Source organism: Armigeres subalbatus, chromosome 3 (genome assembly GCF_024139115.2).
Source record: "Armigeres subalbatus isolate Guangzhou_Male chromosome 3, GZ_Asu_2, whole genome shotgun sequence".
In the NCBI taxonomy this organism is placed as follows: Eukaryota; Metazoa; Arthropoda; class Insecta; order Diptera; family Culicidae; genus Armigeres; species Armigeres subalbatus.
This window is the reverse complement of record NC_085141.1, coordinates 38,809,095-38,825,503: the sequence shown is the minus strand read 5'-3', so window position 1 is coordinate 38,825,503 and position 16,409 is coordinate 38,809,095. Positions and strand designations below refer to the sequence as shown.

The following is a 16,409-nucleotide window of genomic DNA, read 5'->3' as shown; positions in this document are numbered from 1 at the left end:
CTTCGTAAACATATTGAGTTCTCACCGGGCGTTGCTGAAAGTAGTCATTTTCTTCTTTAATGGCTCTACATGGAACTTGGCTAGCTGCTCAACTTAGTACTCTATAAGCTTTTCCTCAGTTATCAATTATTGAAAGCTTTTCTGTGCCTGTCATTGCATGAGTATGTATTTTGTGTGACAACTATGCTTAAGGAGCCCATTTGAAAACAACAGAATCGGGAATCCGGAGGGCAATTCTACGCTTTGCTCGTAAGGCTAGCTGGAGACCCGTCATCAAACTTTTTTCTTTTTTTCTTTTCAACATTATTCCTTCTGGACTTCCTTCCTCCTGGAAATTTATTTCGGGGATTTGTACTACTTGCAGTCAAAGAAATTCCTCCTGCAATTTCCACCAGTTTCCTACAGGAATCTCTTGACTTGACAAAATCCTTTTTCTCTGAAGAATGTCCCGGACAAACAATTTTGTAACAACATCCGAAAGAATCCAAAGAATTTTCTTGGGAAAACTTACTAAGTTTTCAAAAGAAATTATAGGGCAGTTCCAATAAAAAAATCCCGATAGATTCTGGAAGAAATCTTAAAACTATTCTGGGACAACTGCTAAAATGTCTTTAGAAAAAACTTAAAGATTGCTTGGGACCTCCCGGATAAATCTTCCAGAGATCCTATGTTGAATTTCCGAAGCAAATCATGTTCAAATGAATGACAGAAAATAGAAACTTGCGGGAGATTTTCTGGCGGAACAACTTGAAGAAAATACTGAACAATCACTCAAGCAACCTTCTGAGGGATTCCTGGAAGCACCTGGAAGACCTCCTCCTTGGAACAACTTGCCAAAGAAAAACAGTAAAATTTTCTTTAGCGAAAATCCATGAAAATTTCGGCGCATCGCTCCTCACCATACCTGATCCACTAGTATAATTACTTCTTCGCGGAGTTGAACTGGGACGCTAGATAAAAAAATTGAATATTTCCCTTGCTATTTTATTTACGCCGGAATTGTCCTGAAAAAGACAAACAGATTTTCTGCAATTTTTTGTATCTATACCAAAGTGACGTTTCACGAAATAGCAACTCTGTATGAAAATTTAGCAACCCAGTATTGGGCGCTAAATTTGGAAACTCACGGCTAATTTTGAGTTGCGTTCTTATTTTACATTCCCGTTCAGATACCGCCGGTGTAGAAGTGGGTCTCTATAAAAGGCCCGGAAATAGCGATAGGGACCCAGATGGGGACTCCCGTGGAGGTGCTCTAATTAGTTATAGTTTTCTAGAAATCAAAGGGGGCGTTTTGGCCAGGTGGGGCGCATTATACCGTCTTACCCTATGTACTTAAGGCTGAAGCGCATAACATCGTTCGTCATTTCGCCCGTCAAATTTGACATTTCCCGTGGATAAACTGTCAAATTCGACGAGTTGATTGGCGAACTTGTCTTTGTGCTCCAGGCTTAAACTTGAATAGGTGCTTAATAGCTGAAATATTCACTTTTTTTAAAATATACAAATGTTTTTAAATCTGTTGGGTTTTTTAGAAGCAGGTAGATATTTGTAATGAGAGTATATTTTGAAACGAGTTTCGAGGTATTTTTGTAATATCCCATTTATTGCAAATCAAGGTGATCAAAAGTTATAAACCTTTCAGGTTTGTAGTGTGAATATTTTGACTTTTTGCATTTTGAATTGAATTGCAACGTTAAAGCCATCTTGGCAACTCCTTTCTTTTTAACATAACATTTTTTAACGCAAAATAGCATTAATCGTGCTGATATACCGTATATATATTCAGTCGGTTACTAACCAAAGTTGTAATAAAGTTATTCGGCCAAAACAGCCTTTTGACAGCTGCTGCCGAATGAGGGATGAGATAGAAATGTTGATGAACTTTCTTAATAATGGAAATACCAGCTTTCCTTCTCGCCGTTTACCGCCTAGCGATGTCTCGCAACTTTTCGTCGTATCGGCTTGCTCTTCGATCTGATTAGTTTTGCAAAGATTTGCACCCCTGAGCTCCCGCAAAAGTTTGGAATCTTCTTCAGGATCGAACTGAGACTGGTAATGTTCTCCAAATTCTTTGGATCGATGAGTCAAGCTGTCTTAAGAACGGGATCATTCAAGAGTTTGATTGTTTGCTTCACCAGCTCCACATAGAAATTACATGCGAGAGAATAGAAAGTTACCTTCAGCGGTTAATCAAGAGGTCCTGCCAGATTATCTGCCGCTAGCCCTACGTAGGTCTTCATTTTCTCGTGAAGATGTTGTTCAAAGTTTTGTAAGCCATTTGTCTATGATATTTTTAAGAAATTCATCTTTCTAGATGTTGGAAAGGATAATCAGATAAAGCGATTTAATTTCACTGTACATGTTCGAATACTCAAGGCTTTCCGATTGAAAAATACGATTGATTTTATTAACAAGCAGTAGGTCATCCCGAGTAGAAGTAAATAGCTGAATACTATCAAATGTTGATAAGATAGTAAAATGAGATATGAACATGATTGATATAAGAGATAAAAGATCAAACGACAATATCAATATTTTGCATGAAAATATCATGAGGAGATCAATTTATGCTATTTATAATAAGAGATCAGTATCATGTGCCATTAGTTTGTTCTTATCCATAGCATATCTTGATATTTAAATGATATTTCGGTGCAAATTTTTGATATTGTTGCCTGTTTTTTTTATCTCTTATATCAATTAAGTCTATATCATGTTTTTTTATTCTGTTCATGACTTCTACCAGGGATGGGATCGTAGAGGTGACGACGGTGGCGCTGGGCAGTTCAATAATTGTCACAGTTCGAATAGAACGTAAAGTACATGATAAGCTTTGAAAAACGATCAACATTCCGTTTGACTACTGAGTCAAGCGATAGCCATCTGGTAGCTGACGGATTTTACTGAGTGAAAACTGCCTTATCGGTCATGATGTCGGATTAAAGTATCGGCCAAAAATGAGAAAAAAAAACAGAACACTAGATTCCAAAATGCACAAAAATCTTGAAAAATCGTATTTCTTCAAAAAAAAATCTTTAATCTTTATATAAAGATATCTTTATCAAAAAATATTTAAAAATCTTTACAAATAAGATATATCTTTATATGTGGCAACACTGCATTGGCAATGGTTCAGTTTCATATTCCTTTCTCGCTTCCCATTTTTTTTCTTACTTCCTAATTATTATTCTCTCTTTTTTATTTCTCGCTACTCACTTCTTTCATATTATATCTCACTTCTTACCACACCCATCTTACTTATAATTTCTCACCAACTGTACATTACTCACTACTAATTTCTCAGTACTCACCACTCACTTCACACATCTCATATTAAAAACATAAACGTATTAAAAACAAATGGATTAAAAAAACTTTTTTTTACAAAACAATTTGTCAAATTCGCCTTTGATTTCCGGTCTTTTTGAGAAATATCGGTACTCGGAAGTATGGAAGTATGTAAATTTTTAGATTTTTTATTTAAATTGTATCATATTCATAATTCCTAATTCAGTCGGATACAAAAACAATAAAAAAATCTTTCATTACAATTTCCAGGCCATGAAAGAATCTACAACGGCGGTGGCAAAATCTAAGGATGTCTACAATACGCGCCTACAGGAGCTGGAGAAAGCCCGCAAGGACAACTCGGCTAAGGAGATTGAAAAATCCGAAGCCAAGCTTCGCAAGCAGCAGGATGACTACAAGGCTCTGGCGGAGAAGCACAACATTATCAAACAGGAGTTTGAGAAGAAGATGACAATAACTTGCAAGGTATGTCTTTTATCACAGGGCAACAGTTAGTATCAGAAAGGGAACTAAGTGGAATGAGGTTGAATTCCTTTAGGTTGACAACACTCAACTTGCATGTGACGATGCTCATGGAGGCGAATCAGCCGAACATGATTGTATGAAATAATTATTTGCATTCCAATCGTGCTCACACGCGCTTGTTTATAATAGAGACGAGTTCAACGGTTGTTCCGATAATTGGAGCAAGGCCATTGATGCATTGCTTATTCATCTGATTCTATTCCGTTTACAGCGCTTTCAAGAAATTGAGGAAGCCCACCTCAAACAAATGAAGGAATTCCTCACGTCCTACATGGAAATCGTGCAAAACAACTTTGACCTAGTTGGGCAGGTATGTGCCTTTGAAGTCTGAAAAATATGAATGCTCATTCTTACGTATTTCCACCCTGCTTTCTATACACGGACAGGTTCATTCGGATCTGAAGCGTCAATTCTTGGAACTGACCGTGGACAAACTGCTGGAGCAGTTTGTTCTCAACAAGTACACCGGTCTGGAAAAGCCAGGTAGGTGCAGATTGTGATTCTCGGTTCTACCGGAAACTGTAGACAATATTAGCGGTGTAACGCAAGAGAGCGAAATATTCATTCATGTTCAGCTGCCGGAAACCAATTTTAAAACATTTAAGACACACGTGTGTGAATTAATTGCAAACGATTTGTGTTCGGTTTTGGTTTTTGATTTTGAATGTTTCTTTTTTGTTTCATTACATTTAAAGTGATGTTTGATTTTGCGTCTTGTTTTAGATAAGTTTTCTTTTTGGTTTTGAGCTTTCATAAAATGGATGATTTTTTTGTTTTGATTTTGCATCTTTGATTTGCGATAAAACTAGATTGTCCTAATTGCATAAATGTAAATTCATCTCTTTGGAATCGTTCAAAATTTATTTCGGTAGCTTTTATAGGTTTTATTAAAATGATGCAAAAAACATAGTTTTCGTTTTTGTATGTCAAAGTAAGTCAATTAGGTCGCAGAGAAAAGGAATCGCATGCCAACACAATTAAATAGTGCGTAAGTTGTTTGTGTTTTCGTTTTGGTTTTTGATTTTTGTCTCTTCCTATGCATAAACGGCCATCCATGCGACCATGCAGAGTGTATAGAGCTTGATTTGGTGAAGATGGGCAGTCGTTCGTTAGCGACAACGGGCACAGCAGCAACTTCCAATAATCAGCTTCTGATCAACACCTCGATCCCAAATGCAACATCAGGAGGATCGGTAACTACGGCAGGGGAAGGCTCGGTGTTGGACTCACCGGCACTGTCCACGACCAGTTCCACCCAACCGGTCCCAATCATCAAGAAAGAGAGCAACTTAAGGAGCTGGTTCACATCCAGTTCCAGTGCGGCCGTCCCAACAAACTCGCCGGTGAATCTGTCCACTTCACCACCGACCTCGGGCGGCCGGGGTAGTCTGATTGATACCCTCGGGGGTAGTACGGACCGGCCATTGTCACCGGTTGCGGCGGGGGATTCTTCCGCTTCCAGTTCGGCTCAAAGTACGGCTAAGACAAGTAAATCCTTTTACGGAGACTTTCTAAACAAAACTAATCATCATCATCAACAACAACAACCACCACAAAACAAGCAACAGCCGCAAATGAAACAGGATCAAGAATCGCAACAACAACAACAAAAATCTTCCCGCCGCACTACCTCCCTTTTAAATCTCTTCATGTCTAACTCCCAGGGTAAATTATTTTGTGTATTATTTTTTATTCACTCTGTTTCGATTGTTTATCGAATCCAACACACATATAGCTAGACACTTGTGTGGTCTTGACTAATTTGGTGAGAATGGTTCCGATTGTTTTGGATTATCATCAAGTCGATATATTGGTTGATAAATTATCTGCTCTATCAGCGCTCATGCAAATGAAAATTGTGTTCCGCCTAATATTAATTATTTATATGAGCATTGTTTCGAAATTGGCGTAATTAACCTTGACTCTAAATTTATAGTGACTTAAGCGTTATTATGAAGCAAAACAGTGTTGTTTAGAAGAATCAGAATAAAAACTTAACATTCAATATATTTACTTGAATCTTAATCAATCTGAACCAATTCACCGCAAATCATTTCTACACTTACACAATAACTGTCAGTACAAACAGTTCTTTTCATTACTACTTGACACAACACCCCCACTTCCTCAAATTTCTGTATTTGTGTTCTTAATTCTTATCATTTCTGTACTACTTTTCTATGCTATCACATTTCTGTATCAATCAATACTGCTCCTAATCAACATTAATCAGTTTTATAGACCTCCAGAATTATTTTTAGTTGCGAATCATTTCGTGTTCGTTTACTAAATCCAATGCTTACTTTTTTTTCCATCACTCGTAAACTTTCTATTGTTTACTAATCGCTTTATTGCGCCAAACTACTAGCGTTTTCTTTCTACTTGGTTCCTACTCATCCCACTACCCGACCATTAGTATCGTATAGCTAACTACATACAGATTTAACGACATCTATACATACACCAACACTTTGAACGAGAATCTTCACACGACCGATGATATCATGTTTTCTCATTGATTTTTCCCATATTGGAAACAATTGGATTTGCTGTTGTCCACACGGAAGCGTTCTTACCAATTTTCGAAAAGTTATTCTCAAATTTATAGTTTTCCTTCTATCTTTCATGGCGATTATTCTTCGCAATGTGTCTGTAATATAAGACAAACGTACTTAATCTAATACTTAACTGACCAGCAGAATGAATTGATTTTGGTTTGATGGAATGTGAAATTAATTTGCTGCGGATTCAGTTCACATTCCGTGGAATGGACCCGACATAAAAATGGAATGACTCATTCTTATAAAATTCGTTATTTTCATTATTCAACTATTTTTCAACCTTTTTCAATTGCTTTTTCGCTAAATGAAGTATTACGATTTGTTTGAATAAAGAGCTCCTGTAATTAGATTAATTTATAATCAAATCTACCCAAAACAGCTGAAGGTGGACATTTCTGATTTTTCGGCTACGTCTGCTGGCTGGGCCGACACAAACCTAATCATCTAATGGAATGGTGGCAATCACCCACGGGAAAGCGGTGTCGTACCCGTACCGCTTCTCCTAACCGGCATCAACGGGGGTCTTCTAAGTAGAAATCTAATTTGGCGAGGAAATTAATAGCATCCTATTCTGTTAGAACTGGTTCGCGCGCGACGAAAAAAGGTGATGGAATTGTTTAGTAGAATGACTTTACAGGTCTAGAAAACATTAACATTGATATGCATCTTAAAAGATTTGTGCATTTAGATTTCATAAGGAAATTCAGTATTTTGTAATTGCGATTTTGCGTATTAGACGTTTTTATCTGGTATTTGAAGTAAGACAACTGCCACACATGGTATAAAATTAAAAGGACCTTTGATCACATATTTCAAGTGAAGTTCATTGCTATTAAACTTCTAAGGTTTTTCAAATTCATCATGATGTTGATATCCAGCATTATTATTCAGTGACGGGCGTGGGATCACGACTGCAACAAGACGCTGACTTATCTACTCTTTCTACTCTTCCGATCACTTCTTTCTTTTTGACGTAGGACTTACGTCTTTCTTTTTCATCTTTTCTTCTGATCTGTTTTACTCAAATTAAATTAGATTTTCAAATCCAAATTTTTCTCGTACTTTACCTAACTTTTTCATAATTTTCCGCAAAATTCTCTTTTGTCCAAATATGCAAAATTGATATATTCTTGTTCAAACATTCTCGTTTGCTTCGTATGTTTTTCCCATCGGATCCATTATCGCGATTCGCTTCGACAATAAAACACGCAAAAACAAAACGCACCATCATCGGTCACACAACCACCGCCGCAACAGGAAGTCGGGAAAGTCGCGACTCGACCACCAGTGGCGGAGCAGATTCGGTTTCCACCAGTACGGTTGGCGGTGCTGGCGTCGGCATCGGGTCGGCCATTTCTGCCCCAACCAGTCCCAACGATGTGCATAACAACGGCAGTAACAATGGCACCAGCAACAACAATGGTCTGGCTAGCACTTTCATTGGAAGGAATGCGTTGCTCCGGGGGTCCAAATGTAATTGATCTGATTGATTCCGAAATTTTTCAATTTTACGATATTATATTTTTTTCGTCTTATTTTTTTCGCAATTTGGTTTTGGATTTTTCCACTTATCGATCGGTGATTCTTTGGCTTTGTTGGTTAGTTTTTTATTTCAGAAATCTTGCGTTGAGAATTCTTATTTTCGGTTAGATTGTCTTTCAACACCTTCGGAATAAATATAATTCATTGAAATACTTTTGTACACAAATGTTTTTATTGGGTTTTCATCTGGCCTTACTAGTTGACTTGTAGGTTTTAATAAGTAAGATTGATGTAGTTTCCTTCAATTTAGAGTCTAACTTATTTACAAATCTACAAAACTAACAGTGTTTTTTCAATTGTACAGTTATTAAAAATATAAAATTATTTTTTCTTTCCAAGCAAAAACTTTGAGCATAAATTATCTATCATAAGAGAGATATCCATTGTAGTTCTTTCCTCTTGATTATAAATGTTTAGTTTTTCTTATTGAGAAAAATTAAATTGGTATTCGTTAACTTTAGTTGAGTCAAGTTGAGAACAATAAGTGCAATAAGTGCAGATACTATAGATTCCATAGACGTGCTGACACGTGAGAAAGTGTAGCCAAGCAAACAGTTGGTGTTGCCGAACGAGCAGCGTTACGATTTTAACCCAATTCAATGACGTCAAACTCGCGTGTACACTATGGCGGCAAAACAGTAAAATACATCAAATTGACATTAAATTCTAAACCGGGTTTTCGCTCGCCCATGGAATGTAAAGTGTCTGTTACCCTTTTCTAAGCTTAACGAATTAAGGTTTCTCCAAAAAAACGCGATGCGATTCTGAAGCCGTTGGTATGGAAGCGTTAATGAAACATTGCCTGCAGCGATCTAACGATAGAATCGAGGCGACTAGTTGAAATCGCTTAGGTCTAGGGGAGCCTTTACATAACTTTAGTGAAATGTCAGAATATAAAATGGTCTTTGTGAGTTGATAAAAGTAGCATTTTATATTTTGTTCATCTTCTTCTTTGGCATTACATCCCCCACTGGGACATTACCGCCACGCAGCTTAGTGTTCATTAAGCACTTCCACTAGCACGATGATACTTTTATGCCCAGGAAAGTCGAGACAATTTCCGAACCGAAAATTGCCTAGACCGGTACCGGGAATCGAACCCAGCCACCCTCAGCATGGTCTTGCTTTGTAGCCGCGCATCTTACCGCATGGCTAAGGAGGGCCCCTAAGGTTTTGTTCATAGCTCTGTCATGAAGTTTCGTCGAATGATACATGATTTTTTCTAACGAGTTTGGTTTGGGATTTCTTCCGTATTATTGCATCGAAAAATTCATCCATATTTCTTCGGGTTTTTTTCAATTCCTCAGCAAATTCTTCCGGATTTCCGCGCAAAATATCCTAAAAACACCCATCAATTTTTTTAGGAAATTCTTTCGTATTCCCTCGAAAAATTCTTTCTAGAAATTGCTAAGAAACGTCTGCCATTGATCTAAAATAGAGGCCCATAAGAAAATTCTATACCTTGGGGAATAACAGGGATGGACCCGACAGTTTAAGTCGAGAGTTTGTCATCCGCCACATAAAAATAAAAATCCACTGAAAATCATTTCGAAATTCCGCAGAAATTTTTTCCAGATTTTAAACCTAAAATCATCACGATTCAAAGCATTTTTTTTCCGAATTATTGTTTGGGAAATTCTTCCGAATTTCCTCGCGAAGTTTTACCAAAAACGAAAATTCCGTCGAAGTTCTGATGTTTTTTTCTAGAATGAAAATTCGGATGAATGTTCCAAGGAAATTCGGATTAATTTCCACAGAAGATTCGAAATAATTTCCCTTTGAATTTTTGGAAGAATTTCCCTTGGAAATTTGGAAGAATTTACCTTGGAAATTTGCAACAATTTCCCTAGGACAATTTGGAATAATCTCCCTTGGAAATTCGGAAGAATTTCCCTCGTTAATTCGGAACAATTTTCCAAGAAAAATCTTCTTCTTCTCTCTTCTTCGTTGGCATTACATCCCCCACTGGGACATTTCCGCCTCGCAGCTTAGTGTTCATTAAGCACTTCCACAGTTATTAACAGCGAGGTTTCTAAGCCAAGTTACCATTTCAACATTCGTGTATCATGAGGCTAGCACGATGATACTTTTATGCCCAGAGAAGTCGAGACAATTTCCAAGCCGAAAATTATGTAGACCGGCACCGGGAATCGAGCCCAGCCACCCTCAGAATGGTCTTGCTTTGTAGCCGCGCATCTTACCGCACGGCTAAGGAGGGACCCTAAAGAAGAATGTCCCAAGGAAATTCGAAAGATTTTCCCAAAAAAATTCGGAAGATTTTTCCAAATTCGCAAATTTGAAAGAATTTCCCAAGGAAATTTGGAAGAATTTCCCAAGAAAATTCGGAAGAATTTCCTAAGGAAATTCGACAAAAATTTCCCAAGGAAATTTGGAAGAATTTCCCTTGGAAATTCGGAAGAATTTTCAAGGAGCTTCGGAAATTTTTTTAAGGAAATCCAGAAAAAAAAAATCAAGGAAATTCAGAAGAATTCCTCATGGAAATTTGGAAGAAATTCCTAAGGAAATTCGGAAAAATTTCTAAGGAAATTTGGAAAAAATTTCAAACGAAATTAGGAAGAACCCAAGAAAATTAGACAGAAAAATGAAAAAAAAAATCGATTTTTTCGAAATTTTTTGTTAGAATGGTTAGAGGAAATTCAAAAGCATTTGTAGAGAAAATTTTGAAGTATTTTTCGAATAAATTCAAAACATTTTTTTGAAAACATTTGGAAGAATGTTTTGATTATATTCGGAAGAAATTTTCGAGTAGATTCGTAAGAATTTTCCAAGAAAACTCGGAAGAAATTTGCATGGGAATTGGGGAGAATTTCCCGAGAAGATTTAAAACAATTTAACAAAAAAATATAGAAAGAATTTCCCGAGGAAATCGAAAGAATTTTCCCAGGTAGCTTTAATTTTGCGAGGAAATTTGAAATAATTTACTGAGCTCAAACGAAAATCCGAGGAAATTCGGAAGATCTTTACGAGGAAAATCGAAAAAAAATCATAGAGAATTCGGAAGAAGTATTTTTAGAGGAAGCGGAAAATAAATCTAAGAAAAAAAAATCCGACAAAATTTGGAAGGATTTCATCGGGAAATTCTTCAGAATTTCTTCTAAAAATTCTTTCGAATTTCGTCGGGAAATTCTTTCGAATTTATTTGGGGAATTCTTCCGAATTTTTCCTCAAGTTTTTTAATGAATTTTCTTGGGATGTTCTTTCGAAATTCCTCGAACAACTTGTTTGAATTTCTCCAAGAAATTCTTCCATATTTTCTTCGGAAAGTTTTCACGAGAACTTCTTCCGAAGTTACCTTCAAATCAGTTATCAATTTCTGTGGGAAATTCTTACGATATTCTTTCATATATTTTCAGGAAATTATTCCAAATTTCATCAGAAAATTCTTCTGAGCTTCCTTTGTAAAATATTCCAAATTTCTTATTGAAATTTTCCCGGGTTCTCTATCACAAAATTCGACAAAAGCGATTTTTTCTTTATTATTGTTGGCTTTTATTTTGTGAATTGTTCGTTTTTCTAAATGTGCAACATCATCAGATAGCAATGTTTATGTTTCGGCAGTAGGTAAAAATTCTTCTTCATGATTTCGTCTTCAACTTGATCATTTATATTTTACTCACTAGACTCAATCAATTTCAAGTACATATAGATGGTAAACACATCACCTCTTCAACTCACACTCGTACACTAGTTCATCTAACCAAAGTAGCGATTGGTACCTTTCGGTTATATTTTGCACAAATCTTCTTCGAAACGGTAAGTTGCTTGAATCCGATTGTTTGGCTTTTTTTCGGTGAAGACATTCTAGATGTTGCTTCACGTGCTAATTAGATACCTAGCAGCGGTATTATGGTGTAAAACTTTTTTTTGTTTCAGAATGCGGAATGTAGTGCTGATTAGTATTTGGTAGTTGCACACATGCACTCTCATAACCATAAAAATGCTAAAAAATAGTCGCCGCGTGCGCTTCTTACTTCTGTTTTTCTCTGTTTCATTTGACTGGCATTTGTAACTGTTGCTCTGATTTTGTGATGGTTTCTTACTTTATATGTAACGATAAGTTTAAACACTAATTTGTTTTTAATCGCTTGATTTCTTGTTTTTTTTCTTTCAATTACCTAATCACTATTTTGGTTTTTAGATCTCAATCACCGATTATTTTGTTTAGTATCATTTGTTTTCCCTCGTACACTGTTGTTGGTCGTATTCGATCGACACACATATGTCCATGCAAACCGTGGAGAACATTCTGTTCACAGCTAACAAACATTTTCTTAATTCTATTTCGTCGATGACAGTTTCTGGATTCCTGAGGAGTCGGCGAGAGAAGGCCAAATCGAAAAAGACCAAAAAGAAGAAAGACTCTACCGAGAACTGCAGTGCCAAAGACGATAAACTCTCCGATGCGTAAGTAGAAAGTACATAGTACAAAGAACATGAGGGGGTTAGAAGCAGAGGGAAGCTAATGACATGTTGGTCAAAATTCAGTATAGAAAAAATGCTCTGCTTTTGCGATAATATGTTGATATAGTTTTTATGCCAGTAACAATAACTGTGATAATTTAATATCTGAGAACTTTTCCCGTAGAATGTGAATTTACAAGAAAATCATGTAACCCTTTCACTACCGTATTTGGTTGTGGAAGAAATCTACGATAGAAAAAACGTGCAGATTTTTTGAGTGTACTGCTATTATATCTATTAACTTTTGAACCCCGGATTAATAAGACCATCTGTTTGATGAACAACAATGTTTGAAAACTCGATATGCACATAGAATTCAAGATATTTCAAGATATAATTTTTTGCTAAAAATCATTTTGGTATTACCGCAATAATTTTTTACCCTGTGAATCAATATGGTCGAAACTTAGGTGTGGTAAATTCAAATTGTTTCTGAGTTCTGGTCAAATTTTCAGCAAAATTAGTTCACACGCATCGGAGATCTAGATCTCCAAAGTTGACCATTTGGAATAAAAAACGGCAAGTGGGCTTTTTATTATGCAGGTCACTGTACATCTATGACTACTTCAATCAGTGTCGTAGCGTGCGATTGGCCAGATTGGCCCAAGAATTTTGCAATGAGAAATAGAACAATTTTATGTATCAGTTAAGGCAGTGGCCCCGGCTAATCATCAAGGGTCGCACAGTAATTTTGAACTGATGAAGCGGGCCGCAGTATATTTGCAACATTATTTTTTTTATTTCATGTGAAATATTAAAAGTCATAATACAAAATGATTTTTCATATCCATTTTTTATTTGACAACTTATTTGTAAGGACATTTTATCCTACAAGTTTTATCGTCGTAGTACTTTGACTTTTTGTCGATACTTCTCTTTTTGCAGTAGCGGACTTGAGACGAGAAAATTCTTTTAGCAACATCTTTTCGGCTCATTTGGAAAATCTTCTAAACTATTTTTCAAAATTTCGATCGGTTCTAAGATTTGACCTCATAGTTTTATGTTCGAGGGTTATGGTTCACTATTTCTTGACAAATAACGAAAGCATGTTTCGAACGTGTTTTTGGAGCCAGGTGGACACTACAGCAGTGTTGAATAAAAATCGAGTAGGGTGGGTGTACCAATTGTCGCCATACATAAGAACAACTATTTTTAAAAAAATAAGTAAAAGGCATGTGGGTGGACTTTATATATCAAGCGAAAGATTTTACTTTCTGCTCCTTAGTACAGCTGTGAAAACCACAATAAAATTTGTTATTATCCTCAAAATTGATTAATCCATAATAGGAACGCATGCACCAGTTGTGGCACTATTCTTAATTTTGGTTCCTTATTTGGCAAATCCCATTGTTTTCTTATGGGACTGGCCAAATAGGGACCACTAGTGCCACAACTGGTGCAAAGGACGTCAAAAATTAAGCAAAATCAATTTTTACAATTATGCTTTGCTTGTTTGGGAGGAAATCAAAGGTGTTATCGTATCATATGAATATGCTTTATCGATTTGAACTTGGTTTGCGGTGATTTGATTGGCCATTTCGCATATAAAGCACTGGTGCGACAACTGGTGCTATAGCCACAACTGGTACACCTAGCCTAAATCTGCATATTCTTTCCGGGCAATTTTTGGTATTTTCATGCTTTTCTATCAATAATTGAGTTTTACTGAATCATTTTCTTCATAAAATAAGCGGAGCCTTGATTTCTAGAATATTTCTCGTAGCGTAAAATATGTTGGCATGATAGTTGATAGTTAATTTATTTTCTGAAGTTAATAATCAACCTTTTTTTCAGTTGAATTTGGCTAAATCATAATTTATTTTGATAAATGAAAGCACTTTTCACAGAGCAATGAATGACTACATTCGGCATATAGCTTGCACAAATCTGCAAAAAAAATTGACATTGTTATTTTCTTAACATCGAAGTATTGTTTGATGTTGCCCTCCATCTATTTATTAAGGTACACCGGGGCAAGTTGAAACGGTTTTTTCAAAGTTGAACTTTGAAGTGCTGTAAAAAATCACCCTTTGATAAATTTTGAATCCGTTTGCGGTGTTTGCTAGTTCGGGCCAAAGATTATACATAAAAAATAAGCAACCTTACCAAACTTTTTTATAAATATTTTGCATACTAAAATTATTTTTTTATATGCTCCGTTTCAACTTGCCCCGCATATCGGGGTAAGTTGAAACACTGCGCCGTATACAGACATAAGCAAACTGTACCGTATCAAAAACAAAATATATGTACTCAGTATAACTCAAAATACACGTGGTTCTAAAGGTGACTATACTCCCAAGATTCGCATATGAGTCCCATGTATATTTTTGACGATTTTCATTATCTTTCTGAAATTAGCTTAAAACTGTCTCCTAAAACCCTGATAAGATAGTAAGCTTTGTTCTAGAAATTTGAAAATCAAATCCCACTTGTCTCATCTTGATATTTACTCGCATAAAAGTCACATTCCAAATTTTGATACTCTATACTCTTTTCTTTGAATTATACGCTTGATTAATTCGGCTGTGGCTTCTTCATAAATTCACATTAATTAACCAGCGTATCTCTCATAGACCCTCGATTGGAGAAAGGGGGCTGGGGAAGTGAAAGGTGGAGTTAACGGAATGTTTACATGCTCTATTATTTATTTTTTGAGAGCCAGTGCTCACAGCGAGGCAAAGTAGATTAAGAGTCTCAAAACTAGACCGTGCAGCTTAAACATGACCCCTTTTTATTCTATTCTTAAGTGGAGATTGTAGGAGGGATGCATTCACGACAGGGCAGACATTTATTAAATTAATTTTCAGAGTTTTGGACCTTTCTATTAATTTTTGTTTTCCGAATGTACTTACGGACCATATTGAATTCTGGAAACTTTAATTGCGAGGGTGACGTTTTGAATCGTTGTTTCAACTTGCCTCGCACCACACATTTCTATTTGCCCCGATGGGTTGAAAATGCGGAGTAATATCAAACTACCAAAATACAAAAATTAAAACGTATCTTTCATCGATTTTTGATAATCATTATGTTTATTCAACATTGAATGATTACCTACCGTGAAAATTTGATGAAAAAACACTTCCAAACATCATTTTGGGACCTGTTTCATTGGCACGTCAAAAAGTTGGTTCGAATTTGGCAAAGGGTGAAAAATAAACAATGGCAGGGATTGCTTTTAGTAGCTGCAATCTTCCGGGAATGGCAGTCAGAAGGTGCGTTTAGGGGAGTAATTTGTTGAAAAAAATAATCAGGGCATTCGGTCATTGCTGATCTAAATTACAGCTTCCGTTTCAACTTACCCCGCATTTCAACTTGCCCCGGTGTACCTTAAGTGATGAATGATGATGAAAAAACGATCATAAGCGATCATAAGATATGAAACTGACAAGTGCTCTGACTACAACGGAAAAATGAGCACGGAGAGAAGCTTTTCCTATTGTGTAATGTTTATCAATGGACCACATGTATTGTATTTTCTGAAGTCTTTCGCGGGCCGCAGAAAACGGCTGGATATGCTGCATGCGATCATAAGCTATTTGGGGATCAGGCTGGGGGAGAGAAGAGGGGCGATTAGAAGAGTTCAGAGAAAAGCGAAGCGTTCGCGTGCAAGCTACCTCAATGAGCGATGTATGGAAAATATCGCTTATAAGTTATAACTGGCATAGTGGAAGCGATGAGAAGAGGCGAGAAGCGGTAGCCAAAGAGGTGAAGAAGTTCGCAAAGGATCACTTCTGTATGTTTGTTGATTTGAGTCTATCCTCGTTCACTCGCTGTAAAATTGCTGTGGGTAAAAAGTATTGCGGGAGAGACACGCAACCAAGATTTTTTTGTGTACAGGTTATATGACTTCGTCATTGGATGGGAATAACCAGCGCGGGGGGGGGGGGGAACATACATTTTCAGGGCAAAACGTAAACAAACGAGCATAAATTCCATATAAAAATCCAAGATGGCTGAGTTGGGGATATTTATGTCCGAACCAGA

At 36.5% G+C, this 16,409-nt stretch overlaps 1 protein-coding gene across 18 annotated transcripts in view; it reads left to right on the top strand.

Annotated features, from left to right (window-relative positions):
* The window catches only part of LOC134220842 (F-BAR domain only protein 2), an 85,655-nt gene that overhangs the window by 57,213 nt on the left and 12,033 nt on the right, over nucleotides 1-16,409 (top strand). For 13 of the 18 annotated variants that reach the window (XM_062699969.1, XM_062699961.1, XM_062699967.1 and 10 more), the window contains 6 exons: nucleotides 3,559-3,774; nucleotides 4,046-4,144; nucleotides 4,221-4,317; nucleotides 4,903-5,499; nucleotides 7,653-7,868; nucleotides 12,254-12,362. In XM_062699969.1, the coding sequence (XP_062555953.1) occupies nucleotides 3,559-3,774; nucleotides 4,046-4,144; nucleotides 4,221-4,317; nucleotides 4,903-5,499; nucleotides 7,653-7,868; nucleotides 12,254-12,362 (1,334 nt within the window). The remainder of the gene's footprint in view (nucleotides 1-3,558; nucleotides 3,775-4,045; nucleotides 4,145-4,220; nucleotides 4,318-4,902; nucleotides 5,500-7,652; nucleotides 7,869-12,253; nucleotides 12,363-16,409) is intronic. The other 5 variants (XM_062699973.1, XM_062699978.1, XM_062699974.1 and 2 more) reach the window with 4 other exon arrangements.